The sequence below is a fragment of the Manis pentadactyla genome, chromosome 2, assembly GCF_030020395.1.
Source record: "Manis pentadactyla isolate mManPen7 chromosome 2, mManPen7.hap1, whole genome shotgun sequence".
NCBI classification, from domain to species: Eukaryota; Metazoa; Chordata; class Mammalia; order Pholidota; family Manidae; genus Manis; species Manis pentadactyla.
In genome coordinates this window covers 43,647,384-43,672,340 of record NC_080020.1, presented here as the reverse complement: position 1 = coordinate 43,672,340, position 24,957 = coordinate 43,647,384, and the positions used below count along the sequence as shown (strand labels likewise).

At 43.0% G+C, this 24,957-nt stretch overlaps 2 protein-coding genes across 2 annotated transcripts in view; one reads left to right on the top strand and one right to left on the bottom strand.

Moving 5' to 3' along the window:
• DOCK2 (dedicator of cytokinesis 2) overlaps positions 1 to 24,957 on the bottom strand; it is a 412,382-nt gene that overhangs the window by 181,173 nt on the left and 206,252 nt on the right. The gene's annotated exons all lie outside the window — the stretch shown is intronic.
• INSYN2B (inhibitory synaptic factor family member 2B) lies at positions 858 to 24,457 on the top strand. Its single transcript, XM_036884747.2, has 3 exons — positions 858 to 5,961; positions 7,096 to 7,170; positions 21,954 to 24,457. The coding sequence occupies exons 1-3, from the start codon at positions 4,619 to 4,621 to the stop codon at positions 22,135 to 22,137; spliced, it is 1,602 nt and encodes a 533-aa protein (XP_036740642.2). The 5' UTR covers positions 858 to 4,618; the 3' UTR covers positions 22,138 to 24,457.

Genomic DNA, 24,957 nt, shown 5'->3' with positions numbered 1-24,957 from the left:
GTACTTACCCTCTCTGAGCCTCATCCATCCAACAGGGCTCATGATACCTCTCGGGTTTGTTGTAAGGATTAAATGAGATAATTCACCATCAGAAAAGCAATGGAGTGTAGAAGTTAAGAACACAGGTCCTTGTGCCATATTGTTTAAGTTTAGGCCCTGGCTCTATTACTAGCTGTGTATCCTTGGGCAAATAACATAACCTTTCTTTAAGTTTGCTTGTGTATGCAATGTGCATAGAATGAACGTGCAAATGCTGAACAGCAAGATGCCTAGAATGAATTTCACCAAACCCTTGGTGTACTGTGGCTCTTTCTGAGAGGTAAGATTTAGGTGATCTTTTTCTTCTTTTTTAAATTTATTTACCTTATTTAAATTTTTACAATGAACATATAATATCTTTAAAAACGGAAAACCTATTTCAAAGATCAAAAGGAAAAATGTCAAGGGTACGTAAATTTAATGGAGAAAAAGCAAAGCTAAAGTCAGAATAATGGCTAACTTTCAGAAGGAAAATGTGAAGGGACTTCGAAACCTGCCTCCCAGCCTCACACAAGATCAGTCCTTTCCTAGTTCTGGAGAAGGCAGGAAGCCCACTGGTTCAAATAGGGTCAATCACTGGGTTCAAATGCTGGCTCTATCCCTTATCAGGGAAAGGTCTTGGGGCAAATTATCTAACCTTCTGTGACTCAGTTTCCTAATTTATAAAATGAGGGACTGACAGCACTGCCTCTAAGATTGTCATGATGATTAAGGAAAAGAATAAGTGAAAAACACCTATCATAATGCCTAGCACATAATCAATGTTCACTAAACATTAGATCTTATAAAAACCAGCTTCAGACAGTTGTAACCTAAATGAGTTAAATTTCCCAGAATGAAGCACAGTGAAGGAGAGGGAGATGGTAGAGGACAAATTAAGCATAGAAATCCACAAAAGTAGATATATAAACATGTAGGCTCGGCAGCACAAGAGTTAAGGGTATGGACTGTGTGGTTTCAGGCATGTGACTTAACCTTACAAGTCTTAATTGCTCATTCTGCAAAATGGATATCATATACAGATGGCTAGTTTAAGGATCACCAAGTGCCAAGTGCTAACAGAGTGCTTGTAATAGTAAGTTTTCAATACATATTTGCTACTATAAATAAAAATGATTATTATTCAACTATGAGATCAGGTAGTGAGTTCCTAGTCACTGCAGGTATCCAGGAAAGCTAACTTGCTACATGAAGAGTATGCTACAGAGAGTCATGGAATGAGATACAGACTACTAGATTCTTCCAGACCTAAAAATTCTGCAGTCATTGAAACACGAAACTGATTTTGAAAGTGGAGTTGTTTGAGATGATTGTGCAGACTGAAGGGGAACTCACTATCTGCAGGCCGTCTCCCCAGAGTGTGAAGGAATAACGCAGGTCTCAGAGGCCAGCCCTGCTTTTCTGATGGCTGGGGCAAGTGCAAGGTGGTTCCCCCAAACCCTGTCCATTCTCTGTCCCAAGAGTACCTCTACCTGCTCTCGTTAAACTGTGGATGGTGGTTCTTCCACACACTGTGTGGCATTCGCAGCAAGGAAACCTGACAACAGACGATGACAGGATAGTAACAGTAATAGCTAACCCACACTGATTGCTGATGACATGCTGAACGCTGTGCTGAGCACTTCTCGTGCCCTGTCTCATCGCCTCCTTGCATTGGACCCATACATCTGTGTCTATATGCTATGAGTGTCACCTGCATTTTACAGATGAAAAACTGAGGCTCAGAGAGGAGAAGTATTGCTCCAAGCCCTTCAGCCACTAAGGGTCTGAGGTTTGACCCAGATGTAGGTACACTCAGAATGTGAGTAGTAGTTTCAGGGCTTCATGAGAAGTCAACAACTCATTAGCATTATAGATGGATCCCATTGTCTTTCAGGGCCTGTCATTAACTGCCCCAGTCCCACTGGGCTAGTTGGTCCCTCTCAAAGTAGCCAGGAGCAGGGAAAGACAACATTGCTATTGGCATTATCTAATAATTCCTGGGAAAAGCAGAGGACTGAGAAGCAAGGCTTAGGTTGCCTCCATAAAAAGGGTATCTCAAACAGCAGGATGAAGCACGTTTTGAAAGCAAAGCCCCCATACTTAGAGAAACCAGAGGTTTCCACCCTTATGATAATAAGGCCACACACTACAAACAGAATACTCAAAGATACCCAAATACTTGTGGACTATTTCATTATTTTCATTTTCTTTTCAAATTCCTTGGTCAGCCCAGGCAGGCTTCAAACTTGCCATACCCCGGTTCCATGAGAGCCCTCAGACTTGAAACAACAGGATTGCTGTGCCCTGGCAAGGCCAAGGGACCGTCCCCTACATCTCTTCGGACCTGAACACGTCTTCAAACTCCATACACAAATCAATGATCTCACCTGACCCACACACCAGGCAGCTCTCAAGGGACAAGGTCATAGAGTCACAGCTAAGAACCCAGACTCTGGAATCACAGACTCCTGGGTTCACATCTCATCTCCTCCACTGAGTACTTACCCTCTCTGAGCCTCATCCATCCAACAGGGCTCATGATACCTCTCGGGTTTGTTGTAAGGATTAAATGAGATAATTCACCATCAGAAAAGCAATGGAGTGTAGAAGTTAAGAACACAGGTCCTTGTGCCATATTGTTTAAGTTTAGGCCCTGGCTCTATTACTAGCTGTGTGTCCTTGGGCAAATAACATAACCTTTCTGGGCCTCAGCTTCTTCAGCTGTAAAATGGGATTATGACAGTACCCAGCTCTATAGGTAGGAAATGAATGCATTATTGCTTGGAAAGTGCTTAGAACAGCTTAGAAAGCACTTAGAATAGTACTCATTTAGTGAGTACTCAGTAAATGTGAGTTGTTATGATTAATGCATGTGAAGTTCTCAGCATGGTAAAAATAAGTGTTCAACAAAAGGTAACTTATTTTTACAAGGTACACATTCTGTGGACCATTGTATGCACACTGATCTCCTGGAAAGCAATTAAAAAAATGAAGACATCAGGGAAAAATCTTGTCCTCAATTAAATGATACAGTTAACACAGAGAGAACCCTCCATTCTGTTGCCCTGGCATAATACCCTAGGGACCCCTATGTCCAGGCTCCTCTTTGCTTCTGAAGGATCTGCCCTTCATTCAATCAGCCACTCTTACAAGAAATGTTCATTTTTTTTTTTTATTAAGCACCCAGAGTGAGCCTAAAGGATTGCTGGAAGTACCCAACCAGTGAATGAATGGCTCCAGCCCCTGCCTTCCTGGAGTTTGCAGGGTAGTGGTAGGGGGTGGGGAGATACACCCTAAATAAATACATACACAAATGATTACTTAAGAATAACTGCAACTTATGTGAGGAAAAACGTCATGAGAAGGTATAATGGGGTCCTGATGTGGTCTCTCACTGAAAGCATGTATGAAGGAGGAGTCACTGGAAAGGTTCTCTGAGAATGACATGTAAACTGGGACTTCATGGGTGAATAGGAGCTGGCCAGGTAATGCCTAGGAGGGAAGGAGGGAATGATCCAGGCAGACAGATATTTTGTTCCAAGGCCCTGCAGCCACAAGGTGGCTGGCTCACTAGGAAAACAAAAAGCTCTTAGCTGGGAGGTTGGAATTGGGAGAGAAACCCAGGTGCATAAGAGCTGTGTTCTCAGTTGCAACTATTGTCTCTTCCCTTTCAGACTGTCTACTGGCAAAGACTGCTGGGCCCCAGACCCCTACCCCCAAGGCCAAGCGAACACTGTTCTCTGCTCAGATTCAAAAAAGCTGCAGACATGGCTCCCTTTCCCCACATGTGAAGTTCAGCCAAGATAACACGTCAGGGACTCTGCCTTCTGAATGCCCTCGGACGCCTCAATCCTGCCCTGGTCACACCCCACTGGGTTTTGTGAGATTATTTAGGAAGATAAGTTTCCCTCACTGAAGGAAAGGGAAATAGCATGAAAGAAAACAATGGCTCTCAAGGAGGAATTCGTGGTTGACATAAATGGGGATGTTCTCTTAGGAACATCATGGATCATGGAAGAAGCCAACCCCCAGGTCATTTATTTCTCTGCCTGTTTACATGCTATGGTAAGAAGATGTGTGTAAGTTTTCTGTAGTTCTACGCTGAAAACTGATGCTCTTGGAAAGAAACTCATATGCTCCAGACGTAGCAGGTTTCTTTCAGATTTCACACGTTGGGAGTCTGTGCTGTCTTCTAAATGGTACTTTGGTTTTGTCTTTTTGTTCAAGATAGCAAGCTTCCTCTAGGATCAGAACTGCCTGCTGGCCTCCCTTGATAAGCAGCCCACCAGCTGTCTTGGTAAATCACTTGTTTAATAATTAGCCTAACTCATTGTTTATCTAAGTAGCAATCATCACCCTAGTGAAATAATATTTTAACTGCAGGTGAAGCATTACCAGGTGAGCATTAAGTAGCTGCCAAGTAGAATCTACTGGCTGGGAATGGCTGACAGAGTTGCACATACTCAGAGGACAAGATCACTCCATCCTAGCTGACAGATCTCCATGTCTGAGATGCCATCATTAGTTGCTGCAGCAAAGACCTAAGGAAATGTGCGTAGGAGAAGTGTATGATCCCAATCCTTTCAACTGAGGCTCAATGGCCCAGCAAAATATGAAAGTGCGACCTGTGCTTCTAAAGCGTAACAGTCTAGAGTCAGTAGAGTTTGTGAAGCAGCCACACCACCGCAGGAGCAAATCTCAGCAGGTACGATTCAAAGAAGATGGGACCAGTAAGACTCCGTCTGGCCTTGCTGAGGTTGATGTCCAAACTTCTGAGGACCTGGCTGTAATGGGCACGACTCAAGCACCCAGGCACCATCACCTCCCCACTTACTCGCTCTCCTTCCCCAGGTCCCAGAAGGCAGGGGGCTTTAGGAACATTGCAATCCAAACCTCCCCTAGTCTCAGGAAGCATTTCCCGGTTTTCAAGAGGAAGAGACTCACAACTAGCAAGTCCCTGGTGGAAATGCCAACAGCATCCCAAAGTGCCATCCAGGTCAATGGCAACCTGTCTGAACAGGACATTGTATCCTCTGACCTTGCCTACTTAAGGCTGGCTCAACATCTTGAGGATGGGCTTCAAAGGATCAAGGTGCCCCATCCATTTCTCCCTAGAATGTCCAAGGTGCAAAGCAATGGGCCTGTTAGTATATGCTTGGAAGCAGGGACTTGGAGGACCTCAGAGAAAGCAACAGCTGCCACTCAAGTACCAGATGATATTTATCACAGTCCAACCTGGGCAGCTAGCAAGTCCACTCTCAGCCCAGGCAGGGCAGTGGAGATAAGCAACTCCCGACACCATTTGGTTGACATGTGCCCAGGTGATGGGAGAAGAGTGCCACTATCAGATTCAGAAAGATTCCCCTCCTGCTCAAATGCCACCAGCAGTGCCAACCTTATGCTAGGTACAGGGGAACTTAAATCCGAATTGCTTTTGCCCAAAGACAACTCTGACAACAAAGATCTTGGCCCACTGTCTCAGTCAAAGGCAACACGTGTTGCCTCACCTCCACGGACTTCCAGCTCCCCCTCACCTGGTTCCCACAGCCAGCCAGCCTGTCCAGGAGGGCCATCAGAATGTTCTCCATCGAGTACCAACCATCAGGATCTGCAGTCACTCAAAACTAACAGCGCATCAAAATCTACCCCCATGAGTCCTAAGCAGACAGCAGTGAACCCCACCCAGTCGGACACCCCTGAGTTTCAAAACTGTCCAGGAAGCAATCACCTCCCATCTTGTCTTCCAAGGAGGGAGACCAAACTTCACAGCAACAGGGAGGTTGGGGGGATTAATCAAAATCACCTGGCACGGGGTGAACTCTGTGACCTCCAAGGTAGGCTGCAATCCGTGGAGGAATCTCTGCACTCAAATCAAGAGAAAATTAAAGTCCTTTTGAATGTAATTCAAGACTTGGAGAAAGCTCGAGCTCTCACAGAAGGGTAAGGTGAAATTTTTTTTTTTATATTGAAAACTACTGGGTTAAGTCATTTGCCAGGACAGGGGCAGAGAGAGAGAGAGCATTGGTTTCTGTTAGTAAAATGGCTCCAAAGTGTTTGAAGTTCTGTGGTTTCCCCAATCATACCTAATGGCCTCCCTTTGTTCTGACAGGGTTTCATTTGCTTCTAGGCTTTGGTGGATTTCCACTGTTATTTGTTTTTGTTTACAGCTAGCAACAGACTGCAAAACGGAGGCATTGAAGTGGCAGGATCAAAAACGATTTTTATGAAGGTGGGGGTCCAGTTGGTTAATGATGGGAGAAAATGATAGCATGTGGGCACTTCCCTCACCCCATCCTCTTAGCAAGTTCCTATATTTCCACAATATTCTAGGTATGTATGTTTGTTACAAAGGACTTGAAGTGACCACTAAGCTTACTGTTGACCCTCCCCACCACTGACCACTTTGATGGCTCAGGTCAGTCCATCACTGATCAGCGAAGTAGGAAATGAAAGGAGATCACAATTCTGCAAAGAGAAAAAAGTAAAAAAATGCTTTCCTGGGTGACTCAGCACCAGTCTGGGAAGAGGAAGGCAGTTATTTGTTTGGGTATAGAATGCTTGTCCCTCAAGAAAGTACTCCCTAAAGACTGAGAAGAAGAAATGGCTCAAGCTAATCAACAAAAGGGTAGGAGAGAGAAGAAGTAATTAACTAGCATTTGCTGATATGAATCAGAACCAACATTGCCTTATAAACAGAGAAGCAGTGTGGTGATGCAAGAGAAATGCACTAAACTGTGGGGTCAGGAGTTTTAATAGTTTTTCGACTCACTAGCTAATTCTCTCAGTTTCCCTATCAGGTGGGGATAAGAATAATTGACTCATCTCATAGGATTGTTGTCAGTATGAAGAAAACCTCAGATGTGAAAGTACTTAAACATTTATAAAACCCTCTAGAAATGTAAGGTCCTATTATTGTGGGTCTCTTGTTTCTTTATTTGTAATGGTCGTGCAACTCCAGAGCACTGTTACCTGTCAGGGTAGCAATACTGTGACTCGGGAAATGAGCTGGTAGAATGCATGCATCCCATGGGACTTTTGCCCATAGATTCATATAGAAAATGTTCTATCTTGCAGGCGCAACTTTTATCGAACTGGCCAAGATCTCAACAATTGCAGTACCTGCCAGAACACTGCATGCATCATATACAGGTACCTGGCCACAAATGAGGCTGGCTCTGTAGAGCATGGAAGCTGCCGGGACCACAGAACACTGTCATAAACTTAAGACACAGACAGGGAAGAAAGAGGCAAAGACAGAAGGCCTTTGACTATTTGAAACTTAAAAAACAAGGGGTTTAACTATGAAATGTTTGGCATCTGGTTCCAAGGCAGGCATTGCTTTGTTTCCTTATGATAAGGTCTGCGAGCAAATTGTTTTGAGGTAATCACCCCTACATGTACTGAACACGAGGTAAAGGTGCTGTGCTGAGCTCCACATGCATATCTGCCTCTCATTCACAATTATATTTTGCAAGGTAGGTGTTAATGGCCTCATGTAAGTTAAGCCATTTGGCCCAGCTTGCAGAAAACATTTTCAGAGGGAAGGACTATCCAGAACATTCTCCTCAAATACAGATCTTTCTGCTTCCAAACCCTGTGATCCCGATTATTCCATCACACTGCCTCTTCCTCAACAGTGACTATTACACACAAGCACTTACTCTGTGCCAAGAACTGTGCTAAGCCCTGTGTGTTCATTTCTAAGTACATCATTTCCTTCTAGCAGAGGGTAAGATTGCTGCAATAAAGCAGATATTTATAAGTGATAGAAGGGAAAAACCAAATAGTGGTCAAATCATATAGAGTCAAAATCTCCAAGTCTGACACCTGCTAATTTGTCTGGAGGCAGTTTTGTCATCTGTAAAGTGGGGACAATTACCCCTATTAAGAGTTGTGATGAGGAGCAAGTGAGATAATACATGTGAATGCCTTTTGTTAACTGCAAACCTCTGTACAAATCTCAGGGCTTATTACTGTTATTACTGGAAAGGTCAATGCCCCCTTAGCTGGAAGACTAATGTGGTATGGTAGAAAAGTGGTCAAAAGCAATTGTTTTAGTTGATGGCATCTAATTTTATTTGACTAAAGTGTACAGTTCTGCTTTCTCTACTACTTTTCTTTCTCAGATGAAAAAGACAGCTAGGACCTGAGCAAAATGAGACCCCAATGGGTTGCTTGTGTCTCCTTTCTCAAATTTCTCATTCTCTCACAGAATCCCTAGATCATCCTAACAAGGGACGGGAGACCTGGAAGTCAGAGGCCCCTGCACTTAGGCAGGGGCTTGGGCATTTTGTCCTACAGGCTGTCAACTCCTTACACCTGGGAGCCATAGGAACACACATTTTCACCAAATAACAGAAGTTTGAGGGCCACTCACAGAAAAATTTCTTTACTTTAGGATAAAATATCCCCTTAGTAAAAGGAACCTGAGAAAGGCTTATGGCATTGGAAAATAGAAGTATACAGTCTCATCAATTGCTTACCTTTTTTCTCCTTTTTTTATATCTACTCTGCTAAGCAAATTTCCTAACCACTAGAAGGACAAAAATTATTAATTATCTAGGCAGCTAGGGAGGACAAAAAAATTATTCATCATGCACAGAAGAATAATTATTAACTAATCTCCATTTAATGTGCTTTCTATCACATTAGATAACTTTTATTTAGACTATATAAGTGAAAACTTTTTGTTTAGACTATATAGGTGAAAAGGACAAGTGGTTATTTTCTCGTTTACTGTGAGCTTCAGAGCCTGATCTTGGGCAAATCATTTCTGGCCTCTGAGTTTCCTCATCTGAAAAATGATGGCTTTTAATTAGATGGTCCCTATAGTCTCTTTCAGTTCTGATATTTGGAAGTTTTATGCTGAATTAAAAGTGGCAATATTTAGCTAAACTGTGACCTTCCAACAAGTCTAAGAATGTTTACCTTTTTCTAGTACTTACTTCAAGCATCCTAAGCAAACATTCTAAATTGTTACACCCCTGGCTGGGTTAGCAAACTTTCATGCACACATCCCTTTCCAGTTTTCCAAGGAGAACAGCCATTGTATGCATCCATCCCTCATTACTATTCAAAACCAGACTGTTCTCTCTGATGGTATCTATAGCCTTGTATCTAAGCCATTGTGAAGGAACAGACAATTAATTTGATGAAAGCCAAAGAGATCAGAACAACATCCCTGTCATAGTAACAGTGGGACAACGAGAGTTGTCTTTTTTTTTTTTTTTTAACATTTCAAATGACTTCAAACCCTGTGTTGTGTCCTGGGAAGTCAGATCTAACAAACTAATGTGAAATATTCATCCTCAGGCCTTGTTATGCTGCAGTCCCTCACCCTGATGATAGATGGGCCCAGGGCATGTCATTGTACATAAAGCACATGGGTGACTGATGGATTGCCTGCCAGGTTTTCTTTTCCAGAGAGGTTACTGCAAAGTTAGCAATACATAAGGTTTTCTAAGTGGTCTCATCAGCCAAAGGCCATGGCTATGTTACTTGCTTCCATTTAGACATGGGTCATCGGGTCTTTCCAACGCACTCTCTCTGCTCCAAGAGGAGACTCTGCTCCGTTCAGCCAAAGCCTCTGGCTTCCCTCCTAGCAGGGATCGCTTTGGTAAATCCTGCCTCCCCAAGGAGAACAGCACCAACACCAAAGCCTAAAGCTTCCATACGTGGCTCCCAAGGGCTTCCAGGGCTTCCAGCCGGGGAGAATGGACTCCTCTGAGTTCTGACAACCACAGGCTCCAAGGGAGTGTGTGGAAACTGGCTGCATGCCTCAGGCTGGTGCCAGGCTCTTCAGTCCCCAGCCACCCTCCCTACCTGTCTGCAGCATTGATCCTACAGGTGAAACAAAGGGTTAGGTGAATGCCATGTGTGGTATACCAAGGATTAAATAACGTTGAATTACTTAGTGAGAAGGCTGTTCTCTTTTTAACTTATTTCAATCCTTCCAATGATCTAGAGGAAAAATTTGAGTTTGATGCTAGGATGTCTTCAAGACCTTTCTAAGGCTTGCTCATTACACGTCTTTGCCAGGAGAGAGCAGGTCTCACATTAATGGCCATAGGCAAAATGACAACATCTGGCCAGTATGTAAGCATTAAAATTTTTTTATTGAAGCTCTTAACTTTTAAAACTAGTTCCCTATATGTTCATTGTAAGTGATGCAGGTCTCCATTTTCAAAAGTGGTATTACCTGTTTGGTATGAACATTTTTAAGTTTAGAAAGTAAATTGATTTAGGAAGAAAAAATTAACTAAATAATTGTGCAGATGGGGTGGGGAGTTTTGCAAAAACTGTGAAGGTGGGGAACCAGTGATGGAAGTCTGGGAAAGGGTGCCCTAAGGAATCAGCTCTCCTTTCTCTTCTCAAGGGCATGTGGTCCCTCAGCCACATCCCTCTTCTTTCCCTCCCCTGCTCTCTGCTCCCCCAGCCATACCTCCCTGCACCTGCTTCTCAGGTTCACTCTAAAAATAATCACAGAGCTTCTTAGGAGGTCTTTGACTACACCAATATGCATTTATTTTCTAGATGTAGCTCCCAGGAAAAATCTGCTTGGTTTAAGTTGTAAAAATGCCTGAAATGTTTTAAGAGAAAAGAATAGGAAGTCTTTCTCAGAAAAAATTTTCTTCTATCATCCAAGCATGTTGCTCAAGAAATGGAAATAAAGAGCAAGTGGCCAACTTAGTGTTTTCAGTGGCTGAAAGAGAGGTTGGCCATGGAGGATTTGAAAGGGGCTAGAAGAGTTGTTTGTACGGGGATCGACCTAGACAGGCTGTCTTCTCTTCTCATCCTTAGCCTCGTTTCCTGCCTTCAAGTGCAGTCATGAACTTCAAAAGTTTCCTTGTGTGACATCACCTTTCCCTACCTTTTTCACAAGTGTTTCAACCCATTTCTCTAAATATATTTATATTGAACTACCTACAGATATAGCCATTTTGATATCTCAAAGGTACCTCAAATTCATACCATACCACAACACACTCATTTCCCCCCACAAAAAATTAATTCTCTTTCTATATTCCTAATTTTGTTCAACACCATTAACCGTGACTCCATAAAGAAACTACAGTTCCCATTGCCTCACTCTTCCCCTTTATGACATACATCAAATTGGCAACTGTTTCTACCTTGTTTCTACTTCCAGCCCCTTAGCTTCATCCCCGTGGTCTCTGGTCAGTAAAGGCCCTTATGATTTGTCACTTGAATGCTAACTCATCTTTTGGCCATTGGCCCCTTTTGTCCCATCCCAAGTAATCTCAACATAGACTGTTAAATTAACTGGAAAGTGGGATCTGACTGTCTCACTCCCCTACTAAACATTCTTGTCCTGGTTCCTGTCATTGCCTTGAGCTAATTTTTCAAGGCCCTTTGAATGTGATACTAACCTCACCTGCTGAGTCTCCTCTATTTCTCTCCAGCCACAGGGAACTACTCACTGGCTTCAAATACTGTGTGTTCTCAATTCCTGGAATGCCTTTTCTGCCCTGCTTTGTCTGGAAATTTCCTAGTCTTGCAGCTTAAAAGCCAGTCCCTCTGGACAGTTTACACTCCTTCCTGAGAAGGACCCCCAGGCATGCACATTCCTCTGTTATACCATTTACCCTATTGCACTGTAATGTAGTTTATGAATTTCTTTCTTTCAGCAAATGCTTAGTATCTCAAAGTTGCAAGCCAGTGTCTAATACATAGCTGGTGCTTAATAGAATCATCTCAAAGAAGGAATGACTATATTGACTCGGGGAGAAATGAAAAGCAGTGGTGAGCTTGAGTCAGCAATTAGATTGCCCAAAGTCATTGTTATCATTTGTATGTGTCCCTATTATTGGATGGGAAAGAGGATCTCAGTTAATCAGATGTTGTTATTAGGGAGGGATGGGCAGGTCCTTGGTAGAACTTCTTGAACTGAATCAAATAACGACAGAAGGTAGTACATGATTGTCAGTATCCAAATACCTGGAATGCTAACATAGTCTCAACAAGATGGAACCTAATCCGATATTCCTTTGATGACTCAAAGAGCTTGTTGCAATTTCATAGATCCTCATTCATCATGGCCATCCAACATTACTGTCTAGTACTTCTGTACTGGCTGTGGTAGGAAAGGCAAGTTTGATTTGTGGAAAACCAAACTCCCTCCAGGCTAAAATAACTCCCTTCTATGGTATCTGAACTGCCCCAGTGGTCTCTTTGAGAGAGGGGTGTTAAGGCATTAGATCTGCAGGTTCTCTTGGTAAAACATCAAATATCAGTTGTGATGGGCAGAATAATGGCCCTACAAGACATGCGCATTCTAATTCCTGGACCCTGTTAATGTGTTACCTTACATGGCAAAAGGATTTTGCGGATGTGATTAAGTTAGGGATCTTGGTTGAGTAGCCTGGATCATCCAGGTGGGTCCAATGTAATTATAAGGATCCATATAAGAGAAAAAAGGAGGCAGAAGAAGCAGAGTCAGGAGGTAACAGAAGCAGAGGTTAAAGTGACATGGTCATAAGCTAAGAATGTGGACAGTCTCTAAAAGCTGGAAATGGCTAGGGATAGATTCTCTCTTAGAGCCTCCAGAAGGAACACAGCTCTGCTGACACCTTGATTTACAGTTCTGGAGGACCCTGAGCTCCAGAACTCTAATAGTAGAAGCTGTATCATTTTAAACAACTAAATGTGTGGTGATTTGTTTCATCAGAAATAGGAAACAAGTACGCCCAGCTTAAATCCTTATAATTCATAAACTACTCCCATCTAATTGGAGGTCAGTTTATTTGATTTCATTTGATGATTCTTACAACTATGATACATGAGGGCAGGGATCTGTTGGGATGAAAATCAGGGGAAAGAAATAAGAGGAGAGCTGCCATTTATAGGGTGTCTATCATAACTGGTCATTATAAATACCTTTTGAGTTTACAGTTAATCCCCACAAACATGCAAGATAGATAAAAACAGTCCCATTTTACAGATAAGGTAACTGAGGCTCGGGCACTTGCACAATCTTTAGGTTAGACAGTTGAGACAGAGAGTGAGGCACTTGCACAATTATTCTGAAACGAATAAGTGATAATGATAAGATCAGAACACAGTTCCATCTGCCTGCTGGCCAGATTCCACAGCATGATGCCTTCAGAGGTCAGGTCTGGTTGTGGGGTAATAGGGCTCAGCAGAATATCATGTACTGAGTCCTCTTCAGCCAAAAGCATCATGAAAATTTAAGATGCTGTCCCTAAATATTGTTCTCAAAGTGTGATCCTGGACCATATGCATCAGAGTCTCCTGCGTATCTGTGAATACTGGTTGCTGGCCTTTCCCCAAAAACCTGCTGGATTAGAGGTGTGGAGTAGGAGATGGAAATCTGCAATTACAGCGAGTCTCCTGGGAAAGTGTGATTCCAGTGAAGCTTGTGAAACATTCAGCTAGGTAAAATCAGGGTCTTAAAAGGAAGATGTGGGGCCGTTGATTTAATAGAAAACTTTTTGACAACCAGCCTACATGATCATGAATAGGAAATTCTTGTTAACAGCCCAGAAACTAGCTTTTGCTTTAAATACATCATTGGAAATATAATTTACCATTCTCTGTAGCTTCAGTTCTAGAGTTGGGTGATCACATACAGCCCTAACTAAGGGTGCAGGTGAGAGTGGAGGCAGACGGAAAAGGAAAGGGGGAGGGGGCTTACTCATAGAGTAAACATATTATTTTGATGCCTACTATTTCCAATGAGAAGAGAAAACGCGTCTCTGTCAGTTCATTCTGGGGCCCAGGCTGCATTATAAATGACTTAGGGGATTCATTTGTAGCTTCTCCTGCCTCCCACATCTCCCAGCATCTTGGGCTTCATCTGAGATCAGGAACAGAATGGCAATCCCTGCTGACAATTCTCCTCTAATTAAGGTTAAGACCAGTTAAAGCCCAAGTCTGCTCACAGGCCAAAAGCTCAAATATGAAGAACTGCCCTCTGGTGAGTCCTGGAGAAGCAACTACAATCATCTGATAGGGTGGGTGTGCAAAGTGCTGCCCAGCACCTCCCCTTCAGGAGAGGAGTGTATCACCCCATACCCCTAACCTAGGTAATTTGCAGGAAGCTAAATGTCTTATCCTCCACCACCATCCTCTCACATTCTCAAACTCACAGACGAGAGGCTACTTTTTCATTACTATTGGTTCCTCCGTGGTTACAACTCCTTCTGAATCAGAAAGAGAAGAAGCTATGGATCTTCAGTAAGGGATTCACCACAAGTGCCTCCCTTTGTACCTAGCAACCAGTATTCCCATTCCTGGCATTGCCCCCTCACAGTTTTGTATTCAGAACTTATTATAGGATAAGTTATCTAGGATTTTCTGGAACAAAGGCCAAAGCACAGCTGTGTGCCCTGCAGGAGAAAAGCCAGGCCTTTTCCTTCGCCATACCAAGGAAAGAGGTTCTGAAGAGTTACCCGAGTCTCCTAGGCTTGTGCAGTCAGTGGTGCTGAAGGCCTTTCTTGTGTTACCTTCTATGGTTAAGCTTTTTGGCTACTGAGTCTTGGCCTTGCCTGCCACTTAAAGCTACTGCTAAATCAAAGAAAAAGGCATTTCACTAGAAATGTAATACAAATCCAGGCCTGTGGCTTTAGCAACCAACTTTCCACTTAAATTATTTCATATTTTCCTTGTGTCTACATATGACATTCTCCCAGCATGGAGCCAGGTGAACCATGAGAGTCTTTTGCCTTCCAGCCATAGTCCTCTCTCTGGCCAGCAGTGAAGTCCACAATGATAAATAATTATAAAGCACACAGCATATCTGTTCTTTCTAGTAATCACAGATGCATTTTGCAGTTCTCACCACATTTCAGTATGGACAAACAGCACTCATTTCAAATGCTGGGATGTGAATGTGATGGAATACCATCCAGCATCCCCCAAAGGGTCTCCTTAGGAGTTGTCTCAAACTGTCTCTTTAGGAAACAGGCATAAAGTTTGGGGTACATGTGGAATTTCTCTGATCCCTGACAGGTCGATCCCCAAGACAGTGGCCTCTAGTCCCTGTTTCTATCAGTAGCTTTATCCCTTTCTTCTCTCTGGAGTATAAGGAGAAACAAGTAGGATTTACAGCATCAGCAATTTATCTGCAATAAAAATGAAACCTATTTTAATGTATTAATAGCTAAAGAGGCTGAAACATGCCATAAACATAAAATCAATCAAGTTGAGAATTTCACAGGAATAACAAATGGATGGCTGCTGGCACGGAGGCCACAGCTGACCACAGAATGACACAATCTTTATTTCTCTGTCAAGTTGATGTAATAATCATTACCATTTGTTGATCCAGGCACTGTGCCAGGCATTTTGCCAAACACTGTACATGTATCATTTCATTTCAGACTCCCAACAAACCTAAAGTTTGGGTTTGGCTATTATTCCCATTTTACAGATGAGAAAACTGAGACTCAGAGTGGTTATGTGACTTGTCCAAGATCCAACAAAGCCAGGGCTTAAACAGGCCCTGCTTTCAAGAAGTGTTCTTGTCCCTTCCCCTCTTACCTCTTGACCTGACATATTCAGTGAATATATGTGTTAAAGTTCTCTGAGAAAACCTACCCCTTCTGAAGGCTTAACATGAAGAGCATCTGGATACAGAGCCACAGAACCCAGAGCACAGATCTTATTCACACAAAGACCATCAGCAGTGAAGATTTCTGCAGTTTGGTCCTGCTTATTTACATGCTGAGAAAAGAACCTGCAATTCTCTGAGGACTTGTCAGCAGACAGATGCCCTAGGAGAAGGGGTGCATTTGCCAACTTGAAATGGCTGCAGGTTGTGAAGCTTAAATTATACCCTATAAATAATGAGCAAACTGGTCATTAGAAGAAACTTTTAGGAACAATATCCCTTCCAGGCTGGGGGTGACAGGGAACTAACTAAAGCTCTTACTTTTCACAGACTGTAATTCTTCCCTAAAGACACTTTCCAAAGTGATGTGATTTATCCAGATGGACAGGAACCAAACTACCCTTGCTGATTCCATTGATTCACAGGGCTAATTCTTTAAAAAACAAAGTTGCAGGAGGTCAATAAATCTGTGGTTCACCTGGGTTCTACGGCAAGCAGGACCACAGAAACACTCCAACAGAGATGAAGAGATGGAAATGAATTTGGAAGATGGTTCTTCTTCAGGGGAATGTCATGAATTATTCATTTCTCAGCCAACTTTTTTGGAGTATATGTTTTATAGCAGTGGCTTGTAGCCATTTCTCTTTACAAAAGAGCAAGACATACCTGCTAAGAAGGAAGTGTAAAGGGCCCACTGCAGACCTCAGCAGCCTACACCACAGCCAAGATTGCTGAGCTCAGATCTTACCTTGAGTGAGCTACCTCCTAAAGGGGTGCCCATCTCCTTGAAGTATGCATCCCACTGGTCAGAATGACCCTATAATCTACAAACACTATTGCAGAGTGAGCCCGGCAACTGGGTCATAAAGGGCACCCCATGCAGCCCACTCCCAGGTTGTGTCTGGTTCCACAGGGGGCTCAGAGGTCGTTTAGGTGCACCAGGCCTTGTTCACCACCATTCCACCACCCCCACCTCACACACGTTGGGCAACCAGGAACTCATACAAATAAAGGACTGTGTTATTTCAGAGCATTATACCTTAGTATATAAGCTTTGGAGCCAGACAACCTAGGCTCAAATCCTGGTGCTGTTACTTACTCACAGGAAGCCCCTTGCCTAAGTTTCTTTTTGAAAGAATTTGTGAAATAAAGATACTATCTATCTCATGGGGCTCTGAGAATGAGGCTCTCATGAGACACATGAGAATTACCAAACTTTTGATACAGCCTCTACAATACAGATTTCACTCCAAAAATGATAGTCATTCTTCTCCTCCTCCTCCTCCTCCTCCTCTTTCTTCTTCTTATCATCATTATTATTCACTTAAATTACCATGTGTCCTCACCTTATATGTCCAGGTATTCTCTTGTTATTTCTTTCTTCTTAGAATAAGACCGTGGTCATAGCTAAGCCCTGAGCTAAAAGCTTTGATCCCTCTTTAAGAGAAACAATAGACTAGGAGTCAGGAAACCCGGCTTAGATTCTGATCATAATTCATGGTATGACTTCCCTTGGCCAACTTGCTTGTCCATTAAATGGGAATAACAACCTTCCCATTTTCCTGGACCATTGTGAGGATAAAATGAATACACAGTTCTGAAGTGTTTGCAATTTGAAAGTGAAATATTAAAGTGAAAGGTTCCTATTGTTTGTTTCTACATAAACTTTTATCTCCTTTGGCTTCACCTAACTTCAGTTTGCCCAGCCAATATATTGCCTCCAGATCCTGGCTTTGATGTTTGCTTATGTGTTTATATATTTATCTACTTTTTTGCTTCTCACTTTTTCTTCTTCCAGACAAGCCATGACTTAGGTTTCTCGCTGCTTCCAATTACCTAGAAAATCATCTTTCTGCTTTTCACCTAGTAGGATGGCTGGAGCATTGATCTGTCAGCTAGATTAGTGAGGTGCCCTCAAGAGGTAAACCTGAAAGCTCTCTTCCATTCCCAGTTTACACACAGCTCACTCCCTAACTGCACTGCGACACTGTGCACAGACGTCATGGATGGGAAGGGCTCTAAGGCTCCCTGGTCAGTTAGTCAGGAACCCGTGAACCAGGAACCCTTGAACCGTATTCTGTGCATCCTCAGAGGACCAACTTCACAGAACTTGAATGCTCTGGCTACAGACTATCTCCATGGCTCCAGGCCTGAGTCCTGTATTGTAAACATTTCTTGATGGCCATTTGGCCTCCGCTTCCCACTGTGAGCCAGAGCTCTGCCCAAACGAAGCACTCAGCCCTCCTCTTCATCTACATGGAATATGGATGGCAGAAGACGGTAAGGGTGGGAGCGTAGGAAGATTAAAAGGAAGGAAAAAAGGGGAGGGGAGGTTGGAAAAGTTACTGGTATTCTGCTTTGACACCAGACCCAAGGTAGTCATTCCCCAGAATGAACAAACAACCCTGTGCTACGAGTTTACTTGAATTCTCATCACTTATTCTCCTATTCTCACTTGTTCCCCTACTCAAGAGGTTGTTGACTATGGTATGGGTTGGCAAAGGAGGAAGTTGAGGGGTATCTCCTCTACTCCACCCAACCTCAAAATGAAAAACAGATGAGAGAAGGTACTGCCTCGGCCCATTTATACAGCAGCTGCTACCAAAAAAAATATCCCTCTCTCCCCTCCAAACTAAACAGTAGTTTGTCAAACAGATAAATAGGAAGAAAAGTAACAATTTTGCTTTATGTTAATAAATTGCTTTGGCCTGAAAAACATTAATCAATTTCTTTCCAAAGCACACAGGCTTCTCTATATCTGCTATTTGCCTGGCCTTGAAAAGAAAGTCACTTTCAATCCTCTTTAAATTGTCAGGACCAGTGGGGGCAGTTTCAAGAGGGGGTGTGGAGCTCCCCAATCCTCCATGATTATAATGGAGCCCTGTGGTGTTTCCATAGAAACATAAAGAGTGTATTCTTCCCTGAATATATATGGTGGGGGTGGGAGGTGAAGACTAATGCTGTTGGCAATGTGTACAATTACTGAAGAGCTGAAGAAGGTCTGAGTGAGGAGGAAGGTCTTCACTCCCTAAGACAGGAAGACAAAGGAGTGAAGAGTGGAGTGGGCAGAGACTGAACCCCACATGAGGGCATGCCATCTGTTACTGTGCCCCATCTGCACAACTACCCAGTGAGGCAGCGTCATAAACCCCACTTTCAAATGAGTCTCAGAAAAGAAGCCCGAGGTCACAGCCAGTACGCGGTGCAGCCTTAGTTCAAATGCAGGAGTGTCCCTTTGAACCCTTGCTCTGTCCTCTATACTGAGCTGCACTTTAACTTACGATGATGAGAGAGTTCACATTCTATCTCCTGGCTCTTCTCTCCCCAGGCCTGCCAGTTCCATGCACATTCTGGAATCACCCAGATCATTATTTTCTCCTAAGTGGTGTTAGGACAGTATTTGTGAGTCTTGGTAAACTCAGGTGGTGGTGTTAGTATCATTTTTTTAATTTGAATTATGAAGTCAGAGAAATAGTACATATAAGTAGAAAGCTTGTATATGTGTGTATTCCTATAATTTGATAGAGTTTTGTGGATGAAGAGCTGGACAGAAAGGGTAGTTGAGATAAATACAAAGCATATTGCTAAAGCACTTATTAGTTTAATTATCAGTCTCACTCACATGCTGGGAAGGTCCACACAGGAGCAGTATCTACATCTGTCTGTCTTATAGACAGATCCCTGCAACTGAGTGTAGTGGCCCTCAACTGAGTGCAGGGTCAGTGCAGGGACATATGGATGGATGGATGGATGGGTGGGTGGGTGGGTGGATGGATGGATGGATGAAATGTGCTATACCAGACAGCACAGGGAATTCCTAGAATGAGGAGGTATCCCTTTTCTTTGGCTCCATCTGGTGCTCTTAGATGAAGGTGACTTTTCTGCCTCAGGGTGGGGAGGGCAGGGCTATTTCTAGAGCTAAAACTGTGAATGTGGCTGTTCCCTACCTGTGAACTAGTGCTAGAGGGGGTGAGAATCAGAGTTTGCAACTCGCTTAAATTCAGTCCTTGAAGAAATGTAGTTGTTGCAGACAGCTTTTCCCATGTCCCTGAGTCCAGTTCCATAAATTTCCACTGGGGAGAGTATGGTAGTGCAGACAGAAACTCACCCTAGGCCCAGAGACAAAGAGGGGTGTATAGTGCTGTGGAGTATATCCTGGAAGCAGGAGACTCAGTGTGTGAGTCTGTGGAAGCCTCTGCCCACTGAATTGGCAAATCCTGAGTTTTGGCAAGATCTCTAATAGCTCTTGATATTGGCTCGTGTTTGCTCAGGACACAGAGCCAATGGACCAGTGCCAGGAGGCCAGGGATAATGTTTGTCTGTCTGTTTGTCTACCACTCTTCCCCTAATACCTGGTACTGAGACTGGCATATGGGAGATAGTCAATAAATGTTTATTGAATGACTGGATGAATACTTGGTGCTTACCTCTGAGCTGTGTGTTGTACCTGTGTTACGTTATTTAAACTTCACTGAGATCCTATGAGGAGGTACCATGCTCATTTTGCAGATGACACTGTGGCTTGAAAATGAGAAATGACTTCCCCAAGATCTCACAGTTAATCAGTTGTGGAGCTTTGCTTTGAGAAACAGCCTGTGTTTCATCCATTATATGGGTCACCCAGCCAGAAGTATGTCTCTATAGAGGGAGCCAGGGAGGAACAGAAAGTGAAAGGATATAATCCAAGGAGAAAATGTGGGTGAATCTTATAAAAAATACAGAAGCAAAACAGACACCCCTTCCTGATGTTCTGTAAGCACTGGCACCCCATTGGTCTGGCTGTAAAAGAGGCCACCTGGCTCTCCTGACTCTGTAGCTTCTTCCATCCCTCAGTGCTCAGTGACGAGGCACCATCTAGGGGCTTCACCGGTCATGTGTGGCAATTATGATTTTCCCTTTCAGCAATACTTACCTAATCCTGGGTCTCTAGGAGATGACATGGGGATGGTAGACAAGGACAAGTGTCTCTTTAATGACACCTCCTTTCTAGCCCTTGCTAGGTAGAAAGGCTTTGGCCAGTCATGTCACATCACAGACAAATGTGGGGTCTTTTATGTTCCATATGAAACATTTCATTTGCCTCCTTGCTAAACAAGGAGAATGCGCTGTTTTCATGATTTTGTATTTACTCCACTTTCCACACTCCCACCCTGGCTTCTTATATCTTTGGGCCTCCCGAGAGCTCTGGTATGAAACTAGGTAACAAATGCAGTAACAGCTTAAGAGCCTTCCTACAAGCATCCCAGCACTGGAAGGAAACTCTTCCATGAGGAAATCTATGGAGGGAAGTGGAGGATGATTAAGGGCAAAGGGGGCCCAGGCACAGCCTGCAGGGATGTTTTCAGAATTCATTCTTTCTGGCCCAACTCTCCAGGTCCTGAGAAGGCCGAGCCAGACTTTTGAATCAAGCTGAGAGTCCCTAATGTTTGCTAGCCCTGAGAGGTGTGGGGGAGCCTGAATACCCCTGGTGAGCAGGCCAGGGCTTCTGCATCCGCCAGCCTCTGACTCTGTCAGTCTTGGGCAACCCTGGCCCCAATGCATCGTATTTACCTCAAGAACCTGCATACAGATGATGGAATGGACTCTGTACATTAATGACACACAAGTACAATAGAAAAGAAATGGAGATTAGGAACTACCAACCCTAAGAGAATGTTTAAATATGTCTGTGTTAAGGAATACTATGAGGTAAGCTCTCCAAGACACATTGTTCAGAAGCAAGACAAAGAGCAAGACACACTATATTATTAGTAGTAATATTAATGATAATAACAACAGTAATAGAAGCTAACACATATGGAAGGCTTACTACATGCCAGGCACTGCTCTAAGCACTCCATTTATAATCTCTCACCTAATTAATATACATGTTAATTCCAAAGAATACCTTTGAGACAGGTGCTGTTATTATGTCCATTTTATAGTTGAGGAAACTGAGTCTCAGTTTTATTGTATATTCCTCTGTATTAATAACTCTTTTGTAATGAGGCAGTTTTTGTGCATAACGTGTAAAAGAATTAACCATTAGAATCATTAAATAAATGCAAGAAAGAGATTGGAGCAATATTTACTGAACACCTACTATCAGGCTACCACATTACAAGTCTTAAACTTAATATCCCCAAGAGGAAGGTATTACCCGTGCCAATTCAATCAATGAGGAATTGAAGGTTCAGAGAGGTAAGACAATTTTCCCAAGGTCACACAGCCAATGGGTACCTAAGCATCTGGGATTTGACCTCAAAGCCCATGCTTTTCCATGTCAGTTGATGTTTGGTGTGCTAGATCAGGATGTGCTAATTTGAATTTACCTTCCTTCTTTCCTCTCTGTGTTTTTCAGTGTAGAATATGATTTTCGGCAGCAGGAAGGCAGGTTCCATGAAGTTCTGCAGAGTCTGGAGGAAGTGGAACCAACTGAGGAGGCATCTCCCCCACCAAAGTCCACAGCAGAACCAGTTGCTGAGAAACAGGACTTACGGCGGAAAACTAAGAAGGTGAAGAAGAAATGCTTTTGGTGGATCTGAGCTTGTTGGGACCATTCTCTGTGCCCTCCCCAAATACCTACCGAGGTAGGGAAACCACTGCCCTCAGGCCTTCTCTACTTCTGAGCAAAGGCTCCAGGCTGTGAGCCACTTGACCTGAGAAACAGGAAAGACTTGGGCTGGTTTCGCTGCTGCTGGACACCTGACCACCAACCTCACCTAAGAGAGGGCCACTGTTGCTGAGGACTTCACAGACCTTTGCGTGACCACTTGCCTAGTTCCCTGTCACACGTCCTGTTCCTAGGCCAACGTCCTGGTTTGTAAGTCTAGATTCCAACCATGAGCAAAGCCCCCATTGCATTTTCCAACACCTCCATGATGCTGAACACTTTCTCCCCATCCTGGGCTTATCACCCCAAAAGAGAGAGAAAAAAAAATGTTGTGCAGAGCAGGAAGACAGAGGAGAGTTATAAGCAAATACTCCCCACACTCCAAAAATAGACGTATAATCCGGCAGTCTTCTAAGATTTTGGCATATATAAGCACAACAGAAGAGGGAAGGGCATAAAAATGTGAGACCTCCTGGTGGGTTGGGTCATTTTCATTTTTAATTAGCACCTTGATCCCCAAACAAGGGTTTGTCGTCTCCTGCTGTGTGGGCCTTGCCGGCTGTGGCACAGTGAGGTCACTGCAGGATACAAAGAGCTTGGTATGGCTCTCCTGCCGATACAGCTGCTCCAGGGCCCACCTGACACCGTCATGCTTCTCATCCTGGGGCCTGAGATCACTTAGCAAACGGGTGGGGCTTGAACTTTAAGAGTCCACCACTAATTTCCCTGCAACATTTAAGATCATAAGATCCAGTAGCCTATTTCATCTCACCAATAACATAAATAAGGCCAAGATAAAAATGCAACATTGGTTCTTGTACATTCATCCCTGCATCAGCCTTGTAGATACATTCCAAAGTATAGCAATCTACACCCTCTCCCTTCACAGTGACCAGGCAGTGGTCACCTGATTGAAGAAGCCGCAGGACTGGGGATGAGGATATATTTTTTTCCCATTTTAGTATGAAAGATGTTTCCTTCCCAAAGTCTGAATTCTTTTAAAGTCTGGCCTCATTCTTTTGATAAGACCCCCATACATGTGGGTCCATTTAAACTTGCATGGCTAAAAAAGCTACTGAAGTAATCTAATTAAGTAATTGCTACATACTCTTGAAGATGAGGGGTAAGTTGGCAAGACCCACAGTCTCTCTTATTAAATTCTCTACCAGCCTGTGGTTGGATTGATGCTGCTTAGAAAAGGAATTCTAAAGCTCTACATGCATTCAGTGAAGAAGGCATTTCATGACCCTCTTTGCTGGAGATGAGGCATCTGAGTCAGAGTCCTTGCAGAATGCAGCATCCTGGCTGAACGTGGGTTGCACGCACCCCACTGCAAATTGAGACTAATTGAGCAAACCACTCCGACAGTCTCACCTTCCCCTGTCACAGTGCTGCAGTGCACAGAGCTATTTCAGTGAGAGTGAGATGGAAATCTGGCAAGGAATCTCAGCTTGCACTATTTAAGTCTTGGAATGTCATTCAAAATGTTCTTTCTTCTGTTTCTAGTGTAATGTTTAAAACCACAAAATGAGACCGGAATATATAACGCTAAATTGGAATTAAGATAAATACACTTGTCATACTTAAGAAGCCGCATTTCAGTAAGATACGTTACCACTGGCTAAAAGCCACAGATCTTTCTGTATCCACACAATCAACTCTCAGTTGGCCCCAACAATGGAAAAGAACAGCACAGAGGATAATCCAATAAAGCAAAATCATTTGGGATTTCTTATATAATTTTATATTGTAATAGAGCTTCCATCTTAATTTCTTTGCTTACGCTAATTTTCAAATTAATTTACATTCTCGGGCAGCAAGATAGAATGAAATAATCCTGTTTCCGGAATTAAGAGACCTGGGCAACAGAACAGTTTATTTCACTAACCTTTGGCAAACTGCTTAAGTTTTCAGGGACTGTTTGTCCATTCTCAAATGGAGATAAAAATACCTACTCTACCCACTTTATAAGCTCTGTGCATGTTCCAACATCAAACGAGCAGAACAACCCGGAGCGGAGCTGCATTGTTTGCCAGTTAGCCTGGAATGATGGAGGAGAGGAGGAGGTAACCCACACAAGCAGGATAATCCAACTCTTGGAAAATTAAGCTCACATTTTCATATGCTTATGTAGAGTTGGGGGCCTCAGATATACCCTCAACTGAATTAAGTGAAATCAGGGTTGGAAAATGTTGACATTTCTAGAAACAAAACCAAATGAGACTATAATAATTCTATACCAAAGCACAACACAGCACTGCTTGGGCCACCAACCTGAAACTGGAAAGGAGGTCTCTTCTCTTCTGAAAATTGAACATTTAAAATTGTTATGAGGGAAATGGATTCAGTAAATACCACCCTAAACAAAAATGATCATTTCTGTGTTTAAAAGCAACACATATACACATGTACCAAACCTCTAAACTTATCTACTCATGTTAAAATCACTGCTTTGTAAAATATTATGTAACATCTACCATGATATTCTACAGAAATGCTGTACTTGAGGTAATATGGTTTTATGGAGAGATATTAATTTAGCAAAAATTACTTTTATAAAAGTGAAGGGTAAAAGACTAATACATCAACTTAAGTTGCAGGAGTTTATGTAGCTGCTTTCTCTGTAGTTAAAAAAAAATGTGTACTCGAATACTTGGAAATTAATACCAGCTCATCTATAGAGCACCTTCTTAAAGACTATGTACTAATGTAAGGTTTTGTAAATTTCTAAACTGTTTTAAATGGAATATTA